The sequence below is a fragment of the Mus caroli genome, chromosome 4 (genome assembly GCF_900094665.2).
Source record: "Mus caroli chromosome 4, CAROLI_EIJ_v1.1, whole genome shotgun sequence".
Lineage (NCBI taxonomy): Eukaryota > Metazoa > Chordata > Mammalia > Rodentia > Muridae > Mus > Mus caroli.
Window position 1 is genome coordinate 81,390,836 of NC_034573.1, and position 25,970 is coordinate 81,416,805.

At 41.7% G+C, this 25,970-nt stretch overlaps 1 protein-coding gene across 1 annotated transcript; it reads right to left on the minus strand.

The window, feature by feature from the left end:
- Positions 1-12,938: 12,938 nt before the first annotated feature.
- On the minus strand, positions 12,939-18,931 carry LOC110293504 (oogenesin-1-like). The gene is made up of 4 exons (XM_021161349.1): positions 18,860-18,931; positions 15,189-15,499; positions 14,143-14,718; positions 12,939-13,506 (listed from the first exon to the last, which is right to left on the minus strand). The coding sequence occupies exons 1-4, from the start codon at positions 18,890-18,892 to the stop codon at positions 12,939-12,941; spliced, it is 1,488 nt and encodes a 495-aa protein (XP_021017008.1). The 5' UTR covers positions 18,893-18,931.
- Positions 18,932-25,970: the final 7,039 nt, after the last annotated feature.

Consider the following 25,970-nt stretch of genomic DNA (forward strand, 5'->3'; position numbering starts at 1 on the left):
TAGATATTTTCTTCATTTACATTTCAAATGTGATCCCCTTTCCTAGTTTCCTCTCCGAAAGTCCCCTATACCCTCCCCCCACCCTGCTCCTCAACTCACCCATTCCAGCTTTCTGGCCCTGGCATTCACCTGTACTGGGGCATAAAAATCTTAGTAAGACCAAGGGCCTTTCCTCCCATTGATGACTGACTAGGCCATCTGCTACATATGCAGCTAGACAAAAAGGCCACCAACAGATTGGGAAAGGATCTTTACCAATACTTTTTATCTGGAGAGAAAAAAAAAGGAATGAATATTCTGCATGCTAACTTGGGCTACTATCATCCCTGGGTATTGGCTGAGGATGGACTGTGTTTCTTTGGGGATCATAAGTTATCACATATGGACCAAATGGCAGGACATTCAAACCAGTACTAGACTGCAGCATCTCTCGCTGTGCATGACTGATAGCTACATTGACTACTCTAGGACTCTTCAGGCTCTTAAGAACCACTGGAGTCACAGGTTCCCTAATCAAACACTGACTTCCAGTCCTAGGGGTTGACAGATCAGATTTGTCAACACCCACCATGCTCATCCACATGGAATCCTAGATGGTCAATGGAACTGACATGCTCACATACATAAACACACCCACTTATACCTCACATATACTCATAAGCATACTAACATAAGCACATACACACTCACAGTCACATATACTCAGAAACAGACAGAGTCTCACAAGTCACACTCACAGACACTCAATGATAACAAACATACATAGTGAAAACATGTCTATCAGGATTTAGTCTTTTGAGGGTCTTAAGATGGGAGAGATTGGGAAGAGCTTTCCGAAGTCGGTGCTCATGTTCCTCAAGAGTAGAGGACTGAAGGAAGTAAGGAGGTAGGGGGGCATCTCCAGAAGGAGACAGAGACCTGAGATAAAGGAGACACTCAAGAATCAATGAGGGTAACCACTACATTGTGGATATGGAACATGAAGAGGCCACTTTGTGTAGCCAGGTAGGAACCTCAGTGGAGGAATAGAGACATCAACTCATCCCCAAACGTTTTGACCCAAAATGTATCCTGTCTACAAGAAATGTAGGCACAGGGAATGGAGCAGAGACTGAGGAAATGGCCAAGCAATAACCAGCCCATCTTGAGACCCATCCCATGGGCAAGCACCAATCCCTAACACTATTAATGATACTCTGTTTTGCTTGCAAACAGGAGCAAATTGTCTTCTGAGAAGCTCCACCCAGCAACTATCTCGGACAGAAAAAGCCAAACAGTGGATGGAGCTTGGAAAAATAGGAGGAAAGAATACAGACCCTGAAGGGGATAGTAACTGCACAGGAAGACCAACAAACTCAACTAACCTGGACCTTTGAGATTCTCAGAGTCTGAACCACCAACCGAAGAACATACACAGGCTGGACCTAGGCCTCTCCACTCATATGAAGCAGCAGATGTGCAGCTTGATTTTCATGTGGTTCTCAACAACTGGAATGGGGCCTATCCTAAAAGCTGCTGCCTGTATTGGGATGTGTTCTTCTAGCTTGGCTGCCTAATCTGGCCTCAGTGGGAGAGGAAGCACCTAGTCTCACAGAGACTTAAGATACCATGGTAGGTGGGGGAATAATGCGGGGCACCCACTCAGATGAGAAGGGAATGGGGGAAGAATTGTGGGAAGGAGTGAACAGGAAGGGGGCAGTGAATGGAATATAAAGTGAATGCATAAAAATTAATTAATTAAAAAATGAGTAGTGGACAGAACCTTGTGTCCAAAGGTGCTTTAAATCTTCCTTCTTTGTAGAGGACACAGCTAGAATCCATACCTTCCTTTAGTGGTAGAGGGAGTGCTAAAATTTCGATGTAGAATAAGCTAATTAGGCCCTCGGTCATTCTGAGATCACCATGAAATTGAAGAATAGGATGCTCCCTGGTAGAGAGTACCAAATCAAGTCTTGTCACTATAAGCAGAGAACCCACACCATCATTATGATTGTTTCTGCCTGGAGCTCTACAGTTCCCTCTGCATTTGTGAGCACAAACCCACATCAGTGGACAGATGATATGAGAAAGGAAAACCCAGGAAGAATGACTCGGAAACACCTAGAACCATTCATGGTATGAAAACCTTGAGCCCAATGAATCCATTCCCATTGCATGGTCTCTGTCCTGTCCACAGAGCTTCCTGTGGCCATAATCACTGTCAATCATTACTCAGCCCCTACCTGTACTCAGAGAGCCTCTGACCCATGGAGAATCACAGGCAGATGGAAACTGTACATACAGTTCTGAGGACAGAGCTGACAATATGTGATGTAAGCTCTCATGCCCTCTATGGATCTGTTTTTCCTACACCTGGCTCCTAGGCAAAGACCTTTTCTAAATCAAAGACACACACATGACAGTCCGAAGTGACAACCCAGATGTAGAGTACCACAATGACTAAGATCAATTATTCCAAGGTCACATCAAATTGAAGTCAAAAGTGCCTAGGAACTCACAGGCGTGCACTCATCTTTCATAAAACCCAGAAAGGCTTTGTTCTGGCCCCTGGATGAAACTCTCTTACCTTTCCTACCTGAGCACTTGGTTAAAGGGTTCACTCACAAAGCAGACATCATTCAAATAGAATTGCTGGAGTTTGTGGAGTTTGGAGAACTGGGGGACAATTTTTCTTTTCTTTCTTCTTTTTCTTTTTTCTTTTTTTGTTTTTGTTTTTTGTTTTTCGGGACAGGGTTTCTCTGCATAGCTCTGGCTGTCCTGGAACTCACTCTGTAGACCAGGCTGGCCTCGAACTCAGAAATCCACCTGCCTCTGCCTCCCAAGTGCTGGGATTAAAGACGTGCACCACCACTGCCAGGTCTGGGACAATTTTTCTAACACACCAGTCTTCTATCACTTCTTTTCTGAGCCACTTCAAAGATAATGTGGATATCATTGAGAAGGAGTTTATGAAGGTTTCTCATCTGGCCCAGGCCAGGAACTATCACTGTAAGGGTGACCAGGTCCCATTGTTTATATATTTCCAATTCCTGGATAGATCCTGGCTCAACTATGGCCAGAAGATATAGTGGGTTGTAGAGAGGGATGATCCAAAACTCCATCTTCTGACAGATTACATGTACTCCATCTTTTCTCTCATTGGCCCACTAATAAAAATATTCATTGTATTTACTTGTATGCCTGGGATTCACAGTGAGGTTTGTCCACACAGTCATGACCTCTTTTCCTCCTTTTATGGGATGATACATCAATGGTTGGGTCTGGCTAATGACATCTGGAGAGGAGACACCATGCTCTATTCCCACCCACATATTCCAGAAGTTGTGGTTGGCATTGAATAAATCAGGTTGGCCCTGTAGTTTCCCCTTCCTGTCAGACAAATGGGAAAAAAATTCAGATGACAAGAGACAAATGTGTAATCAGCTTTGACCCTACAACTCAACATCCCTTAAATCCATTCTTTGAGGGAAGAAGCAGGGATGAACTCACTGCATATTGACTGCATCTGTTCTCAACTATTCTGCACACACCACTGTGCTTTTCCTTTGTTTCTCTTCTCCAAGATAGTGGCAACAGAAACCTCTGATTCAACTTGGACTACATTGTGAATACTTCCATCCACACACTCCCCTCCATGATACCTTGATCTCACTTACCTACATTGAACCTTTTGTGTCATCAGCAAATTCAAGCCATCCAGCACAGCCTTGAAGGTCTGTAGGTGGGGAGCCTCCACCAGAGCTCCAACAGGAAAGCATGGGGAGAGCCTGGCTAACACCATCTCCCTCAGGATGTTAGGTTGCTTGCTGGTGAATGCATGCTTGAGGAGAGGTGGGAAGACCTCCATGAGCAGGCCCTGCAGAGCAGAGATGGCCAAGTCTTTAACTTTCAGCAGGCTTCTTCTCCCCAGCTCAGAAGCATGGGTGGGGTCTTGATGCTCATCATGGCAATCTGGTAGGTAGATGCTATTGACATAGCCAGAGAAAGACATTATTTCAGGGAAAATACTTTTCATCTAGCTTCTTTCCCCATTAATTACATAAACCATGCACAGCCTCAGTCACTGCTCTGGCAACGTTATAAACCTTGTTTTTACCATGTGACACTATCCATCTTTCTCAGAGTCACATTTCCCTTAAGGGCCTCCTGGAGATTCATAAACACCCATTTCAACTACTCTTTCCTGTTGCATCCACCTCGACCAGCAAGGAAAATGCAACCACCAGTTCTTCTTAATGCAGCTTATTCGGGCAGCTTCTCTCTTCAACTCCCCCAGCATCGGGGTACAAGCGTTTTTATGCACTCAAGCCACAACTACGCCTCAACCAATCACCACAGGTCACATCACCTCACCAGGCAGGCTTGCTCAGCCAATCAGGGATTAAGGGCGAGCCATCCACCAAATATGGGCTTGTTTACTGTCTGGCACAGATTTCTGTCAGGCGCCATCTTACGGTGTGTCCCGGACTGGCCAGGGAGTCCGGAATGGCTTCCCACACTTTCCTTTTATTCTTTCCAATCAGATCCACAGCTAGCTCCCCCGAATCCTACTCTGCTGGGAAGCTGGTATAAGGAGATTCAACCTGAATCCTACACTTGTGTGTGAAAGCATCTTCAAATGTCTCTGATGACTGTCAAAAGCAAAGTTAAACTCATACTACCCATACACAGACTACACTTGAATTCAATCAATGGATCTGGTTGGGAGAATCTGTAACATGGATGAAGTTAGTTTGATTTAGACCCAGAAGTCATACTGAGCTTTAACCTGCCCTTTAGGAGATTGAATACTGAGATTTGTCCATTTGATTCTTTCCTTTGATAGAATTTTCATAATTTTTTACTTTATAAATCTATTTTTACTCTGAATTTAAAAATATTCAGGTATAATGTAGATATTGGTAAGAAAATAGGGTGCTTCCCCAATTGACTGAATCCTCTGAATGTTACATCCTCAGCTATCTAATAGCACAAGGCAGTTCAGCTTGAGGTCTCAGAACTCAGGAGGGGAGGCAGGAGGATCAGTGTTTCATGACAGCTACATATGGAGTTCTAAGGTCACCTGGGCTAAGTGATATTTCCTTATTCAAGGGCAGGCATGGTGGTGCTCACCTGTGTCTGGAAGGCACAGGGATGAGGAACAGAAGTACAATGCAGTCTGGACACATAGTGGTTCCTAAACAAAGTGGGGTACATCAGGACCTGTCTGGGCAACAACAAAAACAACAACCAACCAACCAAACAAACAAACAAAAACAAACAAAAACAAAAAACCAAAAAAACAGAGGAGCTGCCAAGGTATGGTCTGGAATCTTGGAAGTATCCATGGGGGTATCAGAGTATTGCCTGACCACTAGTGGTCTGAAAGCCCTACCAGGCTGATCTACATCTTCAGTCAGTGACCATGTGAGACATGACACAATCTACACTCAGTCTCCCAGGATGGCAAATAGTCCAAGACAGCTCACAGACATTTCTTCATGTTTCCTCAGATGAGCATATTAAACATCTGCTGTTTAGGTGTTTTACCTGGGAGGCTAATGCAGGAGCATTACAAGTCCATGGCCAGCCTTGTGGACAAGGTTGATTATATGGTACTATGCACTGTTTTTGTTTTTGAAAAGCAAACGAAACAAAACAAAAGCAAACAGGCATTCTAACTCATCCTTCTCATCTCAGCACCCAGGAGTCAGAGGCAGCTGGATTGCTCTGTTAGTGGCCATCCTGGTCTACATAGGGAGTTCCTAGTCAATCACCCTATACAGCTCGACCGTACCTTGAATAAAATGAGGGTATTGATGATTAAATTAATTATGATTAAGTCAGACAGTGGTGGAATATGCCTTTAATCCCAGCACCAGGGAGGCAAAGGCAGGCAGATCTTAGTGGGGTTGAGTCCAGCCTGGTCTATAGATCTAGTTCTAGATAGCAAGAGCTACATAAAGAAACCATGTCTTGGAAAAATAAAAGATATTATTTTATTTTACCTAGGCATGGTAATACAGTAAGAAATAATTCAGAAGCTGCCTGCTTGTTCTCCAGGTCCAAACTCTTGAGATTTTCTTTTGGGGTGATATAAAAGTAAATAAATAAAAACAGACACTTGAATTTGATTTTGAGAAGCATTTGTTTGTGCAGAGTATACTTCCAGGTGGAGGGTCAAGAGCACATAAAAGGTCCCAGTGAGGATGCTCACAGCCATCCATTGGACTTAATGCCCTGGTAAAGAACCTGGAGAGATCTTACACTAACAACTTAACAGCACACCTGAAAGCTCTGGAATAAAAACAAGCAAACTCATCCAAGATGAGTAGAAGGCAGGAAATAGTCAAACTCAGAGCCAAAATCAACTAAATAGAAACAAAGAAAACAATACAAAGAATCAAAAAACCAAAAGCTGGTTCTTTGAAAGAATCAACAGGATAGATAAAACCTTAGCCAAAATAACTAAAGGGCTGAGATGCAGTATCCAAATTAAGAAAATCAGACATGAAAAGGGAGACATAACAACAGAAATGGAGGAAATTCAAAAAATCATCAGATCCTACTATAAAAGCCTATACTCAGCAAACTGAAAACTCTAGGTGAAACGGATGATTTTCTAGACAGATATCATAGATACCAAAGTTAAATCAAGTGCAGGTAAATGATCCAAACAGTTCCATAGCCCCTAAAGAAATAGAAGCAGTCATAGATAGTCTACCAACCAAAAACAAAACAAAACAAAACAAACAAACAAACAAAAAAAACCCCAAGACCAGATGGGTTTAGTGCAGAGTTCTATCAGACCTTCAAAGAAGACCTAAAACCAATACTCTTCAAATTATTCCACAAAATAGAAACAGAAGGAACATTACCCAATTTGTTCTATGATGTCACAATTACTCTGATACCTAGACCACACAAAGACCCAACAAAGAAAGAGAACTTCAGACCAATTTCCTTTATGAATATCGATGCAAAAATACTCAATAAAATTCTTGCAAACTAAATCCAAGAACACATCAAAACGATTACCCATCATGATCAAGTAGGCTTCATCCTAGAGATGCAGAGATGGTTCAATATACAGAAATCTATCAATGTAATCCACTATATAAAGAAACTCAAAGGAAAAAAAAAGTGATCATTTTATTAGATGCTGTAAAAACATTTGACAAAATCCAACACCCCTTCATGATAAAGGTTTGGGAAAGATCAGAAATTCAAGGCCCATACCTAAACATGGTAAAAGCAATATATAGCAAACCAGTAGCCAACATCAAACTAAATAGAAAGAAACTTGAAGCAATCTCACTAAATTCAGGGACAAGACAAGGCTGCCCTCTCTCTTCTTAATTATTCAATATAGTACATGAAGTTCTAGCTAGAGCAATTAGACAACTAGAGGAGGTCAAAGGAATACAAGTTGGAAAGGAAGAAGTCAAAATATCACTATTTGCAGATGATATGATAATATACTTTTTTTTTTTTTTTTTTTTTGGTTTTTCGAGACAGGGTTTCTCTGTATAGCCCTGGCTGTCCTGGAACTCACTTTGTAGACCAGGCTGGCCTCGAACTCAGAAATCCGCCTGCCTCTGCCTCCCGAGTGCTGGGATTAAAGGTGTGCGCCACCACGCCCGGCGATATGATAATATACTTAAGTGACCCCCAAAACTCCACCAGAGAACTCCTGCAGCTGATAAACAACTTCAACAAAGTGGCCAGTTAAAAAATTAACTCAAATAAATTAGTAGCCTTCCTTTATACAAATGATAAACAGACTGAGAAAGAAATTATGGAAACAACTCCCTTCACAATAGCCACAAATAATATAAAATATCTTGGGATAATTCTAACCAAACAAGTGAAAGACCTGTATAACAGTAATTTCAAGTATCTCAAGAAAGAAACTGAAGAAGATCCCAGAAAATGGTGAGATCTCCTATGGTCATGGATTGGCAGAATTAACATAGCAAAAATGGCCATCCTACCAAAGGCAATCTATAGATTCAATGCAATCCCCTTCAAAATCCCTACACAATTCTTCAAAGACATGGAAATTACAATTTTCAAATTCACCTGGAAAGGCAAAACCAAACCAAACCAAAACAAACCAAACCAAAACAAAACAGAATAGCAAAAACAATTCCTAACAATAAAAGAACAGCCGGGAATATCCATTCCTGACCTCAAGCTTTACTACAGAGCAATAGTGAAATGGTATTGGTACAGAGACAGACATGTTGATCAATGGTATAGAACTGAAGACCTAGAAATGAACCCACATACTTGATCTTTGACAAAGGAGCTAAAATCAGTGGGGAAAAAAAGACAGCATTTTCAATAAATGGTGCTGGTTTAACTGGCTGCCTGTATGCAGAAAAATGAAAATAGACCCACAATTGTCACCTTGCACAAAGCTCAAGTCCAAGTGGATCAACATAAAACCAGACACACTGAATGTAATAGAAGAGAAAGAATAGAAGAGAAAGTGGGAAAGAACCTTGAAGTCATTGGCACGGAGAAATTTCCTAAACTGAACTCCAATGGCTCTAAGATCAAGAATTGATAAATGGGACCTCATGAAACTGGAAAGTTTATGTAAAGCAAAGGACATAGTCAATAAAACAAATTGGCAACCTACAGATTGGGAAAAGAAAAAAAAAACTTCACTAACCCCACATCCAATAGAGAGTGAATATTTAAAAATATATAAAGAACTCAATAAGCTAATCACCAAAAAACCAAACATCCCAATCAAAAAATGGTGTATAGAACTAAACTGAGATTTGACAACTGAGGAATCTCTAATGGAAGCACCAAAAGAAAAGTTCAAAGTCCTTAGTGATCAGAGAAATGCAAATTCAAACAACCTTGAGATTCCACCTTACACCAATCAGAATGGCTAAGATCAAAACCTCAGGTGACAATACATGGTAAAGAGGATGTGGAGAAAAAGGAACATTCTTCCATTGCTGGTGGAATTGCAAACTGGTACAACCAGTCTGGAAGTCAATCTGGAGGTTCCTCAGAAAATTGGACATAGATCTACCTGAAGACCTAGCTATACCACTCTTGGGAATATACCCAAAAGATGCCCCACCATGCCACAGGAGCACATGTTCCACCATTTTCATAGTGTCCTTCCTTATCTGTGCTAGCCAGAAGCTGAAAATAACCCAGATGTTCCATGACAGTTGAATGGATACAGAAAATGTGGTTCATTTACACAATGGAATACTACTCAGATATGAAGAATGAGAACATCCTGAGTTTTGCAGGAACTAGAAAATATCCTGAGTGAGGTAACTCAGACCCAAAAGGGCATGCATGGTATTTTCTCACTAATAAGTGGATATTAGCCAAAACAAAAAAAGTTATAGAATACCCAAGATATGGTCTACAGAACTCAAAAAGGTCAACAAGCTGAAGTACCCAAGTGAGGATGCCTCATTCCCACTTGGAAGGGAGAAGAAAGCAATCACAAGTGGGGAGGCGGGGAGGGACCCGGGAAGGAAAGTGGACAGGGGTGGGTGAGTTGGAAGAGGAGAACCTCATCTGGTATTGAGTAGGGAAAAGGACTGAAGCCCTGTGGGCCAGCAGAAAGAATGGGGACATGCAACCTTGAAGGGTAGGCAGCTGTGGGAACCCTCCACAATGCACCAGAGACCTGGGAGGTGAGAGACTCTTAGATGAAATGCCCGACAGTAGGGAGAGGGAACTTATAGAGCCCACCTCCAGCAGGAAGACAGGGAATCAAATGAAGGTCATCCCACAGTCACAACTCTGACCCATAATTGTTCCTGTCTGAAAGAATTACAGAGATGGAAAAGGAAAGGAGCCTGAGGAAAAGGAGGTCCAGTGACAGTCCCAAAGTGGGATCCATCTCAAGGGAGGTCCCAAGGTCTGACACTATTACTGAGGCTATGGAACACTCACAAAAAGGGTCCTAGCATGATCGCACTCTGGAAGACCTAACAAGCAGCTGAAAGAGTCAGATGCAGATATTTGCATCCAACCAATGGACAGAAACAACTGACCCCTGTTGTTGAATTAGGGAAAAGCTGAAAGAAGCTGAGGATAAGGGAGACCCTGTAGGAAAACCAGCCATCTCAATTAATCTGGACCCCGGAGATCTCTTAAACACTGGACCACCAAACCAGGCAGCATACACCAGCTGATATGAGGCCCCCAACACACATACAGCAGAGGACTTCTAGGTCTGTGTTCATTCAGAGATGATACACCTAACCCTCAAGAGACTGGAGGCCCCATGGAGTTTAGAGGTCTGGTGGGGTGTCCCATGAGGACATCTACATGGAGACAGGGGTGGGGAGGAGGTATGGGATGTGGAACAGTAGGAAAGTGGAAGGCAGTGGGGTAAATAAAATATGGAATATAAAAATTAATTTTAAAAGGAACTCTACTATCTTCATGCAATGAAATTTAAGGTCATAGTCTTGCTCTTCAGGTGTGATAGGATATCCAGGGCTTGCTGTAGTAGGAGAGCTGGGTTCTGATTGTGTCATTTTGTACTGGTTTCTGTTGATTATGTTCTTGTACTGGTCTTTTGCCAACTGTTTGTCTCTGGGGTTGGCTGGCTTGGTAGTTCCTGTGTGTTCCTTGTTGAAGCAGGCCTCCAGTGAAGCAGGCAGAGCTGTGGGGTGGGGAACTATGTGCAGATCTGTGAATGCAGGTATAGATATGGACTAGAAGGAAGATGGAGCTCACATAGCCATTTAGTCCTTTTGAAAAATATCCTTTGCCTTTCAGAAGATTTTTCACTTTAAAGACATTCCATTTATCAATTGTTGGTCATAATGTCCATGCAATTAGGTTTCTGTCCATTAAGATGTCTTCTGTGCCAATGCATTCTTTAAGGGTACTTCCTGCTTTCTTTTCTATCAGGTTGCATGTGTCTCATTTTATGTTAAGGTCTTTGATAGGTAAAAGTAACGTTTATTTACTAGATATAATTGTAATCTCAGAGCCTGAGAGTTCAGAGCCCATTCAGTGTTTCCTTCCCCAGTGCCAATCTTGTTTATTTAGTCATCTTTTAATAAATTGAGTGAGGTGCTATGTGTGTACTTTGTTTGAGGGGAGGTTGGTTTGTTGGTTTGGTTTTGGTTTTGGATAAAGGGTGGGTCTTGATCTGTACATTAATTTGTAACTCCAACTTTCAACAATCCTACTGCCTCAATGAAGGGACAGTAGCCATCACCCTGACAATGACAAACATGGCTCTGGCAAACCTTGCCCTTTCCCCCCATTCTCTGTAACTTGCTGAAACCTATTAGATTGCATTTCTAAAAGTAGTCCTCAAGTACCATTGCTTTATTTGGACCCTTCTTTTTGAGGCTCACTTCCAAAGCCCAGCTCTCAAGTCTAGCAATCAAAAGCCTTTTTGGCTTTTGGCTTGCCTAATCATCAAGCCCAATTAAAATTAAATATCTCATTCTCATATGGGGTTTACTCTTTTTTGGGGGGTTACTCTTTTACCTTTATAACATGCTTTTTGCTGATAGGCTAGGTATTCTGCCTCTTCTCTACCCAGAGGCAGTCTTTGCTCCTGTTCCTGACCCTCCCCTTCCCCTCCCCTTCTCTCCTATCTTCTATCTCCTGTCTTTGTTGTTTATCCCATTCCCTTTGCCCCTCTGAGGTAAATAGATCTCCATTGTGCTGAGAACTCATACTTAGTGTAACTTGGGCTGACTCTGAGGATCTCTACATAATGACTATAGAGACAGACTCCAGTCAGAAGTGTCTTCTATTCTCTATGGTCATCCCTCCAGAAAACTCATGGTTTTAAATTTTCTTAGGCTATTCTATTCATAATACCTCAGGAAGAGTATCCTGGTGCATTCTTTTTAAAGAAAATAGCCTAACATGGATGTGTATAGATTTATTTTCAGCACTCTAGGCGCTCTAGAGAGGACAATAAAACCCATAACAAGCTAGTGAAGCACAGCCCCAGATGTTAGGTCCAGAGACTTTGGCTGGCCCGGATGTCAAAGAGATGAACTGAAAAGTGAGTAAGGAGACTGATAAGTTCCATAGAGAACATCATCTTCTCCTCAACCTGCTGTGAGTCACCTCACTATCTTATGAAGGTTGGGAATCCCCTGTGAGGACCTGTCACAGGAAACCAGGTGACAGTGTCTACCTTTTATCTCCAGATGAACAGATTTAGGGCCCTGGTTGTTAGGACATATTTCTCTACATAAGGAGTTAAGCTCCTCTTAGGCAACATATAAAGTGTTCTGGCAGTATGAAGAAATAGATATGTCCTTCTCTGATATCAGGTCTCTGAATGTTCATATGTTGCAAATCGTCTTTCAGTAAGGGTTAAATACAAGGATATGGTTCCTGAAATGTGCCTGCTTTGGTTTTCACTTTGTCCTCAATTTTCTGACTCCAGAAGAAACCTGTCTCCTCATCCCATTGTTCTCCATATCTCACTTAGTTGCTGTGCTCTGAATGTACTACATACTTATTGTTTCCCAAACATTGAGCACTATGTGTGTGCTCTAGGTCCCATTGATGAGACCTGCACAGCTCTGAGATTTACCTAACTATGGTGATGAGAAATCAGACAGGTACAGAGATGGTGGGAATGAGTAGGCTGTGTGCTCTGATGGAGACATACCAACAACCCAGAAAGTCATCACATTTATTGTATGAAATCAACAGAGGGGGACAAGCTCCTCATAGAAGAGTGCCTCTTGTAACACTGTCAAACCACAGTAATCCTGGAGAGAAAAGAGTGCTTGATATTTTCCTGCAGATGCAACATCCACTCACCAGCTCAGAGAAAGACCTTGCTTTTCCAGAATGTATCAGACTTTGGGGTGCTTGATGTATCCATGCTCCTCTCAGCAATGTACATTCACCTAGGATTTTATCAATCCCCACTACTAAGCTTCCATTTATCAGTTCCACAATCAACTTTACCCTATTTAGTGCTGGAAAAGGCAACGTTGGGTCTCCAGATCATAGACCAAGAAGCCACGACATTTAATGCAACGGGATGTAGCAAAGGCAACCCTCTCGGGCTGTCTTTTGGCCCTGAGTATATCCAGAAGCCCAGTGCATACGTTTTCCAGTCTGTGTGTTTCAACTCCACGCATGTTATCATAGCACTCCTGAGGGGCAGGGTACTGTTCCTGAGTCAGCTGGCTCAGGTTGGCTGTGTGGTACAAAAGTTGTTTCAGAACAGGTAAAGAGAGGGTATTTTCATAGAAATTGATCTTTGTGAGGTGGGAGCATTGGCTTAGGGCAGGCAGGAGGACACTGAAATGACGGTCCGTCATCCCACATAATTGCATTTCCAGGGTTTGCAGGGTATCTTTAACTCTCTCAAGAAGACTCCCAAGAGGCTCAAGGAATAAATTAAATAAAAATATATAACTCAGGTTCAGATGTTTGAGCTTACAAATATTCAGGCAATGGGGCAGGTAATCCAAGTCTGTCTGTGAGAGAAAACAGTATTGGAGGCACAGAGTCTCCAAGGGCTTCTTCAGGTATCTGGGGAGAGAACAAATGGGGAGAGAACAAATGATTGCTTTCTGGCAAAAAGTGTTGAAGAGCATTGGTGTAATTGACAGTGAAGCAGATGACGCTTCTCCCAATCTCATTCTGATCATATATTGATGTCAAACCCCAGGACATGGCTCTCTGTTGACTGCTCACACAACTTGCAGAATTCTAGTCTAAGGCCTATAGACATCACCATATGTATAATTCAGGGAATGGCAGAAACCACAGCAATGGCTGTATCATGTCAACATGGTGCATGTAAGAAGGACTATCTACACCAAACAAAATTCAACAACTTTCTAGTGCTGATTTTAAGAGTTCTCAAACCACTGTTCCTTCAAAGGCCAGGATCCTGCCTTCACCTCCAACCACAGTGTTGCATATTTCTCATCTATTCAACCTGTTTCTGGACTCAAAACCTCTCACATATGAGCAATTAGAGGCATGCTTGTTCCTGGTCATACATATATTATCACAGAGCTCATCTGCTCAGATATGCTATGTCATTAACAGTACTAACAGTGTTAGGCTTATGGTGGCCAGACCATCAAGTACTCCCTAGCTTGAGGGGGGTGGGGAGAGATGTCTTCTATGGTCTTCTGGGCCCTCTCAATCCTTTCTTACCTGAGGCATTCTATCATATTTCCTTCTATAAAGGTACCATCTACATAGAGATTCTGGAGACAGTAGAATGAGAGAAGCTGAGAAATCAACTTGCGCCTTTTCTTCTTGTCAAACAAATCATCACCATCCATAGTAACTTCTGTGATGTCACCTAGCTTGAGAGTGAGAAGATTTTTCATCTGTCTCAGGTAGGGATTAAGAAAAGACAATTCTTCTTCCCAGATACAACTTAGCTCCAGCTCCTGCATACAGTTTGTATCTATAATTTTGAAGATTTCTATGAATGTGTCTTTGAATATGCCCTGAATCTGCAGCTTTCTACAGCATAGATGAATGGAATCTTTTCTCTGCTCGGCCCACTGCAACAAGTATGTAGCAGATTCATCAAGTCTGCCCTTCATGAGTTTGAAGTCAGTTGTCACCTGCAAATGTTTCTTCACTCCACAGTCTGGACTATTCTCCACTGGCTGCTTCTGGGTCAAGTGTGGTAAGCATTCATCTTCATGGGATCCAGCCCATATCCTCCAAAACTCATGGTGTTCATTCCTCAAATTGAGTACTCTGAGTTTGCACCTACTGTGGGAGAAATTTGTATAATTTTCAGAAGAGAAGACACATTTTACAGTCTGATGTTCTTCCATACCTCATACTTCAGCTGTTTCTTCCAAAACTTTGCTTTTCCCTGTGCCTAGAATCAAACCCAGAGACTCATGCTCAGTAAATGAATAGCATTCTTTGCAAGATGCATCTTTAGCCCTGTCTTACTTCCCTTCCTTCCAGACCTCTTAATCCCAACCTCTTTTTACATGTACCTTTCAGGTATGCATGGAAATGCCCATTCTGCACTGACTGTGTCTACTCTTTTTTGTCTTCTACATTAGCCATTATTTGTCCAGATAGCTGAGACTGAGCCCAAGCCTCTATAGTCCTCTCTGGCTGATGCAATCAGCAGCCTCTGATCCATGGTTGGCCAAATATTCCCTATTTCTAGTTGCTCCTTCTCAGCACCTAGAGAACCTTTCTCCACCCTAGCTGATCCTGCCTACCTGGAGCGAACCTTTTGTGCAAGCAGTATATCTAGTCCCTCAAGCACAGCCTTCAAAGTCTCCAGGTTGGGGTTCTTTATCAGCGTTCCTACAGGAAGGCATGGGAAGGGCCACATAGGTATCATGGCCCTTAAGATCTTTGTACGTTCATCAGTGAAGGCCTCCTCAAATATCTCTGGTAGCAGCTCCTTGGGTAGGTCCTTGAGAGCAGAAGTGGCCAAGGTCTCCTCCCTCAGTAGCTTCTGCCTTGCCAGCTGCAGAAGGGTGGGTGGGGAGTAGACATTCATTGTTTCCTCTTCTAAAGAGTCATGCTAGGGAAGCAGGGAAAAAATATAACATTAAAAACAAGAAACATAGGAAGCTCTTCTGCCCACACAGGGAAGTATGAGGGCTAGATCACTGCTGATGAGTATGGAAAACTCAGTTTACCAAGTTGATCAGCCTCAGGTTTTTTTTTTTCTGGGTTTTTTTTTTTTTGAGATAGGATCTTTACAGAGGTACCTGTATTCTTGACTGTCTTGCAACTTGCTTTATAGACCACAATTGCCTGGACCTCACAGAGATTTGCTTACCTGTGCCTCCAAAGTGCTGGGATTAAAGGTGTGTTCCACCACTGCTCACCCTGTGCCACCATAGCATGTCTAATGCTGAACTGTTTAGTCCAGCCTTTGTTGGTTTGAAAGCCATAATTCTCCTCTCTGGTTGTGTGAAGTCTCTCCAAAGTATCCTAGTTCCCAAAGACCGTGTACACCCACTTCAGCTGGGGCAAATACATCCCACTGGGAAGGGATAATCAGGAACCCTGAAGGCTCAGTCAGTTGTTGATGAATAGACTGTGCTTAGCTCTCCAGGCCCTCAAAGAAAGCAAATGAAAACAGTTTCCAAAATTTCCACCATCTCTATTCATCCAGCTACACTGCATGGTATAAGTCACAGAACCTTTGATATTCCCATCATTAATTATGGACATCAATCTTTGATCATTGCCTATACTGGCTTTTTAGTATCAGGAAGACTCCAAGCTTGAGCTCTGTAAGCTACAGAGTTAAACAGAATGTAAAAGAAACACTAAAGTCAGTAAGCCATCAGTAGTCATTGACATGGTCTGTAACTCTTTATAGAGCATCCAGAAAGAAGAGAAAAAGAGACTATGAGGTAGAGATTATAAATCACATGCAGAAGACAGGAGGGTCACTAGCTCAATGCCATAATTGGTTACTTCTACAGCGCCAGAACAGCTTGCTTGTGACTTGAAGAAAGTAAAAGAAGGAGGAAGAAGAAGAAGAAGGAAGAAGAAGAAGAAAGAAGAAGAAGAAGAAGGAAGAAGAAGAAGGAAGAAGAAGGAAGAAGAAGAAAGAAGAAGAAGAAGAAAGAAGAAGAAGAAAGAAGAAGAAGAAGAAGAAGAAGAAGAAGAAGAAAGAAGAAGAAGAAGAAAGAAGAAGAAGAAAGAAGAAGAAAGAAGAAGAAGAAAGAAGAAAGAAAAAAGCAAGAGTTTTTATTTCAACTGATAAGTTTTTCATTTAAACACTTAATAAAAAGAAGCAGGATTCTTCCTGCAATTTTGAACACATCCTGGGTTGCTTGGAAAGAAGAGACCAAGTATCAATCTGCAGATGGAAATACCTTGTTTTTGTTTGTTTGTTTGTTTTGTTTTGTTTCTTTGAGACATGTTTTTATCCATAGGCTGTTTTGAAACAGTCTATATAGATCAGGCTGGAATCAAACTTTGAGACCATCCAGCCTCTGTCTCCCTGTTGTAGACAATGGTACCACCTATGGGAGGGTAGGAGGGAGGGAAGGTGTGATCAGGATATAAAGTGTATTAAATATACACAAACACACACAAACACATACACACACATACATATATATATATGTATATACACATAATCATGCATATATACAAACACATACATTTACATACACACACACAAATGTATATGCAATTTTCTTCCTGCATGTTTCAGGACATCCTGAGTTCCATGAAAATATGAGACTATATATCAGTGAGCAGATGCAAATATCATTTTTTTAGTATTTTGTCTGTTTGTTTGCTTGTTTTGCCTTATTCGTTTGTTTGTTTAATGTATATGAGTACATTGTGGCTGTCTTCAGACACACCTGAAGAGGGCATTAGATTCCATTACAAATGATTGTGAGCCACTACATAGTTACTGGGAATTGAATTCAAGACCTCTGGAAAAGCACTCAGTGCTCTTGAATGCTGAGCCATCTCGGCAGCCCCTTGGTTTGTCTTTTTAAAGACACATATAACTTCTGTAATATGTGTTTTACACTCACTATATATAGATCAATTAGGCTTCAACCTCAGAGCTCATCCTGCCTCTGCCTCCCTGTTGCTGGAATTAAAAGTACACCCAAAAATGCCAGGCTTAAAGTGACATGAAGATCAGCACTCGAGGCACTTGAGTAACTCACGGCTGTCATTACACTCTGGATTCCTTTGAATTCAAGATCACTCTGACAATCTTAGTGAGATGGTCTCAAAAAACAAGACAAAAAAAACCACAGAAACTACAATGATCCAATTAATAATTAGATTTAATTGAGAACACACTTGGGTATTCTGGTTAAGCAGACCTCAGGTGGCTGAGGTAGGAGACTCTCTTGAGTTTCATCTCATTCCTCCTCCCTGTTGCCTCTGAGAGGGTGCCCCCCCCACACCAGCCATTCCCCATCTCTGGGGCCTCAAGTCTCTCCAGGATTACGCACACCTTCTCCCACTAAGGACAGACCAGACAATCCTCTGTTATATATGTGCCGAGGGCCTTGGACCAGCCTAGTATAGTGCCTGGTTTCACCAAACCAGCTCAGTCTCTGGGACCACCCAGGGATCCAGGTTAGTTAAGACTTCTTATGAGGTCACCCTCTACTTCAGTTTCTTCAATCCTTCCCCTAATTCAATCACTGAAGAATCTCGAATGGCAGAAAAGCACTTTATAAAATGTTCACAGTCCTTAGTCATGCAAAATTAGAAATGTAAATCAAAATGACCTTGAGATTCCACCTTACACCAATCAGAATGGCTAAGATCAAAAACTCAAATGACAGCTTATGCTGGCGAGGTTGTAGAGAAAGAGGAATACTCCTCCTTTGCTGGTGGGATTGCAAACTGGTACAACTGCTCTGGAAATCAATCTGGAAGTTATTCAGAAAATTAGAATTGTTCTACCTGAAGTCTTAGCTATACAACTTCTGGGCATATATCTAAAAGATTCCCACCATACCACAGGGACACATGTTCCACTATGTCCTTAGCAACTTTATTTGTAAAACCAAAAACTGGAAACAACCCAGACGTCCCTCAACAGAAGAATGGATGCAGAAAATGTGCTTCGTTTACGCAATGGAACACTATTCAGCTATTTAAAATGAGGACATTATGCATTTTGCAGATAAATGGATGGAAATATCATTCTGAGTGACCCAAAAGGGCATGCATGGTGTGTACACACTGATAAGTGATTATTAGCCAATAAGTAAAGAATACCTAGGATATATGCCAGGCAATCTTATGTGGAAAGATCTCATCTCAAAAAAGAAGAACCAGCAAGTAAAAAAAAAAAATTATATAAACAAAATTTCAAGTGAGGCCAAGCCTAGACTAGGTTGCATGAGATGAGGTATCCTGATGGAGCTGAGGGACTTACCTGATCCTGATCCGGACACTGGTGACAGATCATATTTAGACAAGGGGAGGCTGTGACTCCAGGCTCCAAGATACCTAGTGTTTCTCTGCCTGTTGTGACTCTTTATATACCTTTCAGCTGAACCCTCCCTTTGTAGCCACACCCTCCCAGTTAAAGTCTGCCTCTGATTCAGTAATTCAGTCTTCACCCACTTGCTTATTTTCAGATTTGGATGATGTAGGTAAATTGGATCAGATTCATACACAGGAAGAATTTTTGACCAGATGGATAGTCAAGGACATATTCATTTAAGCCAAATGGTTCAGGGTTTCAGGGTGTACTTACATAGTCACATGGCTCCAGAGATGCTCAGGAGAAACTTAAATGACTTGGTTTACTATTAAATATCAGATACAATCTGGATGTGCAGTCAGGTAGTCAATAGTTAACAGACCTTCTATCTCATTCTCCAGATTAGTAAAAGAAAGCCCAGTGTCCCAGGACCTTGTAATAACTTCAAAAGTAAAGAGTAATACTATACATTTCAGAGATTCTCCTCAGTCTGTCCTTGGCAGACTCCATCCGTAGAAAGCAGAACCTCGGTGGTTGGCCATATGACAGTGGTATTGTCTCTTTTGAGACAATAAAAGGTGTTCAGTGGTTTTTGCCATGACAAGAGGCTGGTCACATTGCCTTCTCTTGAATAACCTCTCCAATGGGAATGAGATTCAGAGGAATAGGGTTTGGTACTTAGTAAGACAAAAGCTAATTGTGTCTGTGTCAGTTCTTGTGAGAGACTCCATATGCCGAGATTGATGAATGTTTGGATTTGAGACCTCTAGAGAGTACAACAGGGCACACTGGGTTCTCTACTATTGCCGAGCAGAGAGTATGGCCTTCTGGTGGTTCCTGGGACAGGTGAGACTTATAGTTCCTTAGACTCAGCATGAATATATGGCAATTGAGTGCTTTACCAGGCCCCTTCTGACTGGAGTATGTCCTTGTGGACAAATATGCTGAATGTTGTCCTTGAGAGACCAAATTTTTGGGTTCATACTGCACCTTAGAGAACCTGACCTAGTTTGAACTCAAGTAAACTAACAGGCCAGAACCTAGCATTAGTTTTTCAAGTTACACCCACCCCCAACAAAATCCAAGGCTAGCTCCAGTTTCTAGGCTAATCCTAACAAATTCTGCATCTCCAGGTTAATTGCCCACCCACCCCCAATTCACCTTTTCCAAATTAACCCCCAGCAAGTCTACCCTCTGCCTAACAACCACCAATGCAGAGGGAAGCAGAAGTTAACAGTATGGTTTGACTCCCAGCACTAGCCAATTATGTAAAAGGTCACAGTAGCACCCAAAGTGGTTGCTTGCCAGGCTAGAAACACTCACTCCTCACTTTCTCCTCTCTATACAACCTTGCCCTAATGAATGTTCAGGGTTTTTCCTCAAGGAACCATACTGTGGGTCAGTGGTGAGTCAAGCCCTAGCTAGCTCGAATGAAGACCCTGGTGTGATTGTATCAGATAGGCTCTTGACTGGTCTTTCGAGGTACATGAACGTTTCCTGTCACAACATCCTGAGATACACAGAGCCTAAAGGCAGCCCATGGCAGCCCAAGGGAGCACAAGAAGCAGCAGTTTCAGTCCAGTCCTCTCAGCAGGCAGACATCAGGCAAGAACCAACATCTGTGGCTCAATAGAACTGCCAGGCTTGCCAACCAGCCTAAGGTGAGGATGCAGGAGCAGCAAACTTCAGCAGAAACCTCATGAGCAATTCTTGGTGAGTTTCTCTGAATGGTGATATTATCACAAGTTAAGCTCAACAATGCTATGAACCAATACAAGCATGTTGTTAGTGAAGAATAGTGAGGTAGAGAAAACCAAACTGATGCTCAGTGCTCGTCCCCACTGTCTGTGGAATCATATTCCTTTATCAAGGGTTCTTTTATATGTCTGCTTTATCAAAACATCCTTTCACCTGTGTCTGCTTCAGGAAAACATTCTTTCACGTGTCTGCTTTAGCAAGTCATCCTTTCACCTGTGTGTCTCAGCAAAACATAATTTGACATAAGTAACTTAAAAAAAAAAAACTAGAAGTTTCCATTTCACTTGGGAAGCAGAGGCAGGGAGATCTTTGAGTTTGAGGCCAGCCTTTTCTGCAGAGCAAGTTCCAGGACAGCTAGAGTTACACAAATAAACTATAAAAAGGAGAGAGAGAGAGAGAGAGAGAGAGAGAGAGAGAGAGAGAGAGAGAGAGAGAGAGAACAAAAGAAGGAAAGAAATAAGAAAGAAAGAAAGAAAGAAAGAAAGAAAGAAAGAAAGAAAAGTCAAAATTTTTTAAAAATGAAATAAAAACACATTTGTGAACATTTAATCAAAAGATTGTCCCAGACTGCTGCACATAAATACAATACTGCTTAGAAATCATCTTCATATTAATTTTAGTGCACACATCTGTATATATACATTTATTTATTTATTAAATTGATGTGGTGAATTTCTCATTTATCACACTTTAAAATTATTTTTTCTTATTTTTACTTATGTGTATGTGTGTGTCTTTGATGAGAAATGTTCAAGTGGATGAACCTGCTTAGATGCCAGAGGAAGTGCAGCCCTCTGGATCTGGAGTTTCAGTTGGTTGTAAGCTACTTGATATGGGTGCTGGGGTTTGTGGTTGGGTCCTCTGAAAGAGCAGTCAGTACTCTAAACATCTGAGTTACCTTTCATCTCACAAATATTTATGAAGACATGGTTCCAGTGTGTAGACATGACTGGCTTGGGAATCCCTATACAGATCAGGTTGCCCTGGGTACAGAGAGTACTCTAGCTCTCCTCCTGGAGCACTGAAATGAAAGGATCACACAGACATGCTTGACTAAGAGTGTGTTTGCCCAGAAGAAGTACCAACACCATTTCTGTCTCCTGTTGTGAAAAGTGTGAGGCAACATTCTGTCTCAAATCCCACTGTGTTTTTTGAAACAGGGTATAACCATGCAGTTCTACGTTTTTTGGACCTTTTTATGTAGACCAGACTTGCCATAAACTCACAAAAGATCAACCTGCCTCTGTCTCCAAGATGCTGAGATTAAAGGTCTATTTGACCATGCCTTGCTCAGTTCCCATTATTGACACAAATTATGTAGTGTCCTGGCCGGTCTCTTCTAAGACACCCTCTTTTGACTGACATAACATGTCAGTTATCCATGACATAAATTTAAAACTGTTTTAAAGGACACATAAACTTTTCTATGTTTGGATCAATCAGTAGAGACTGAGAAAATGTTATGAGACTGTTTGACCCTTGAAGAAATATTGTCTCTCTGGAAGGTCTGCACTTGGTGCTATGTGAGAGCTTGCAGCTGCACTAATCTTGGTCCTAAGACACTCCTAGCAAACCTGGAGTTCTTATTTTTGGTTATGGCTAGCAGTGGTCAAAAGGGACTGAGGTTTGTGTGGGTTGTCTCCTCTCATGAAAAGAAAGAGCAAGATAACTTTGGTAGCTCGAAACTTTTTCATCCCCAATTAACTTGTATAATGTTTGAATAAAATAGCTAGAGAGTGAACTAGCTAGAGGTCAGTCTTCCCTGCGAGGTTGTACCCATCTGGTCCTTGGAAATAAAGGCCTAGCATCTTGGTGAGCTTCTCTCTCTACTGTGGCACTTACAACCAACGTCAGTCAATACCATCTGGAGGCTGCATCTCCAGAACTGCTGCCTAACAATCAATGTAAGCCATCCACCTGCCTCAGCCCTTTTGAGTAGCTAGCTAACACAGCTGAAGAATGACAGGGCATCCAACTCAGCTATATATTTTCAGGAAAGAATGCACAGTAGTGACAGTGTTTGTCACCAAGTACTTAGAGGATAATTTTCGATTTTGTGTGCATGTATAGTGTCAGGAACAGAGCTATGCCAATGTGACACACACTCAGAACCATGTACATCACGTGTTCAGAAAACTCAGCCAGGTGTATTGGTTTAAAAGAGTCATCCTCTCAACTGGCATGCTGAGGCAGGAGGGTTGCTGGGAATTGGGGTTTCAGATCAACCTTAACTACAGAGCAAGACCTTGCCCAAAAACAAATTTAGAGTACATAAATAGTTACTAAATTAATGAACAAATAAAACTGGTTTTTAGGAGTGGTGTAGCTAGGGCTCTTGACTTTCAGGCTCTTTTCAGTTTTATGAATTTCCCAAAAGGAAATCTTTAAGTCTAGACACTATCAAATAAATCCATTGAGATCTATCTGTTTCTTCCTCTGGAGTGATGGTATTAATAATGTGTGGAGTCTGTAAACACAGGATATGTTTGCTTGTTTGTTTGTTTGTAGAATAAGGCTCACTAGTGGCCCTGGCTATCCTGGAATTCTCCATGTAGACCAGGCTGGCCTCAAACTGTTTTATGATTTTCTTTTATGAATGTAGATGCCTTTACACTCAAGGCTCGGATGTTCACAAATTAGATGTCATTTTGGTGCATTTTCCCTTTAGTGAGTATGGCGTGTTCTTCCCAGTCTCTTTTGATTACTTGTGGTTGAAATTTTACTTTTGTAGATATTGGAATGGATGCTATTTGTTCGTTAGGTCCATTTGCATGAAAACTTTTTTCAGCCCTTGGAGGTAATGTCTATCTTTGTTGATGCAATGTGTTTCTTGTATACAGCAGAGTGATGTGTTCTGTTTATGCTTCCATTCTGTTAGCCTGTGTTTTTTTTTTAATTAGGGAATTGAATTCATTGATGTTGAGAGATATTAATGGCCAGTAATTGTTAATTCCTGTTATTTTCATGTTGTAGGTAGTAATGTGTTTGTGATTCTTTTCTTTTGACTTTAGTGATGTGAAATTATTTCTTCTATTTCTTGAGTGTAGTTAGTCTCTTTGGGTTGGAACTTTATTGCTTGTATTTCCATTTTCAGCTCTTGGACAATTTTATTCATATCCTCCACCTTTTCAATTGTGTTTTCCTGTGTTTCTTTGTATTTACTTGTTTCCTCTTTAAAGGACTCAACCTGTTTGAGTGTAGTTTCTTGTATTTCTTTTTTTTTCTTCTTCTTCTTCTTATTTTCTTTTGATTTTTTTTAAGCATTCCACCACTCTTTTAATTTACTCTAACTCTGTATTTAGTCTTTGAAAAGGGGGTGGGTGGGTGGGTGGGTGAGTGAGGGCAGCAGGATGGCCAGTGGGTGGTTGCAGCAAAGAACAGAAAATAATAACAACCCCCAGCTGTGGAGTGTTTTAAAAATGAGACCTAAATGGCTTGAAACTGAGATCGCTGCTACCCTCCCCTTACCTCGTGTTTGGAGGCTCCCTTTCCCTAATTGTGCCTCCCTTCCTCTCTTTGTGCCAGTTCTTTGCCCTGCTAATCAACTCATTAGTCACTTACTTTTTTTTTTTAGAGAATGATATCGCTCGTTTTCACAGCTCCCTGTCATACTTTCGCTTTGTTGTTGTTGTTGTTGCCTAAGGTAGTCTGCCTGAGTCCAGTCCAGCAAGCATTCACTATGTTTGGGCAGGACAACAGGGACTATTTGTGCCACTCCAGAGAAATGGTGGGTACTCTGCTCCGTCCCCCTAGGCTAGGAAGAGCCGGAGTGAGTGTGGCAGCTCATGAGTGATTTGTTTTGGTTTGCATGGTTGATCGAGACCATTGTTGGGCGACACCTAGTGGTGACAAGTTTCAGCAAAGCTCCTAGTCCCCCGGTGATGACAAAGGACAGAGAAGTGCCTATCGTGAGCCGGCCAGGGTGAAGGAGGCCCGGCCAAGCAGGCGGGTGAGTCCCGGAGATGGAGTTGTGTTATAGTATGGTCCCTACATAGGAGGTTGCATCTGGCGCTCTAACGGGGAGAGGAAGTTGCTGTACACCTTCTTGGGACAAATGGTAGGGCTGGTGGAAGCTTGATCAGGTCAACAACAAGGCTTAAGGACTTAAGCAGGACTGCTCCTGAGAATTTTTTTTTTCTTTCTCCAGGTTCTTGTATTTCTTTAAAGGATTTATACATTTCTTCTTTAAAGGCCTCCATCATCCCTCCCTCCCTCCCTCCCACCCTCTGCAGGCCATGTGGCTGTGCTTCACTAGTCCCTAAATGGTGGATCCATGAAGACACCCTTTGTGCCCACCACTCTGTATTGGATTCTGTAGTATTCTTCAACTTAAAACAAATACCTCAAACCTCAGCACTGGCTCTTCCTAGGAGTCTGATACTGATCTCAAGATGGTGTTACTCCTCCAGTGCATGGGACTGAGAGAAGTCAGACAGTGGTAAATCTGGGGAAGTGTTGGTCAAAGAGGACTAAGGCACAATCCTTGGTTGTACGTACAATAGAAGACTATACTGGAGAAATGTAAAGTATAGTTTTGGCCACCAATGAAGGACAAATATAAGGTGAATAGATTTACTCATGTAAACTGTAGGCAATGTCACATACATCCACAATATTTTCACTCTGGCCGTGCATATAATTTTTGTACTGCAGAATATCAGTTTAAACATTAAAAATATTTGAAAAGATGGAAAGGAGAAACTCAAACCTCAAACCAGATTCATTTAGAGATAATTTGTAGAACATAGAAAATTATCTCATTGCATATGCATTTGCTACATTAAGGTAAAAACAAGAATATGAACTTCTCATCCAAAACAAGTGAAGAACACAAACAGTACACTTAATAAATAAATCAGAATAGATGGACAACAAATGCTTTTACAGAGAGACACAATATTGCTCATTATTGCTGAAGCACCTAGGCAAGATGTTTGAATTTGTTCCAAAATGAGTGAGATTTTTGAGATGGCAGAATCTGAGCAGTGAGGTGCAGTTTCCTAGCCCAGGAGAATCCACCACACTTTGGCTTACAATGTAACATGAGTAACATTTTCTAGCTTTCTCCTGCACAGCATATATCCAGAAGATACTTTATACAGGAGAGAAGTAGAGGGAGAGCTTTAGGGTTTGTCTGAACACTCTGCAAGTATATATCTGTATGAGCATGATTTGGGGGCTCAGTTCATATTAATGGTGTAGAGTATACTTTTTTTGATTTTTAATATTTTTATTACATATTTTCCTCAATTACATTTCCAATGCTATCCCAAAAGTCCCCCATAGCGCCCCCCACTTCCCT

Coding starts and splice junctions, on each gene's coding strand:
- LOC110293504 (XM_021161349.1), bottom strand. CDS start 18,892: ATGATCTGTCACCAGTGTCCGGATCAGGATCAG. Junction 14,719..15,188: donor GCACAAAAGGTTCGCTCCAG/GTAGGCAGGATC, acceptor TTTCTCCCACAG/TAGGTGCAAACTCAGAGTAC. Junction 13,507..14,142: donor AATATGATAGAATGCCTCAG/GTAAGAAAGGAT, acceptor TTCTCTCCCCAG/ATACCTGAAGAAGCCCTTGG.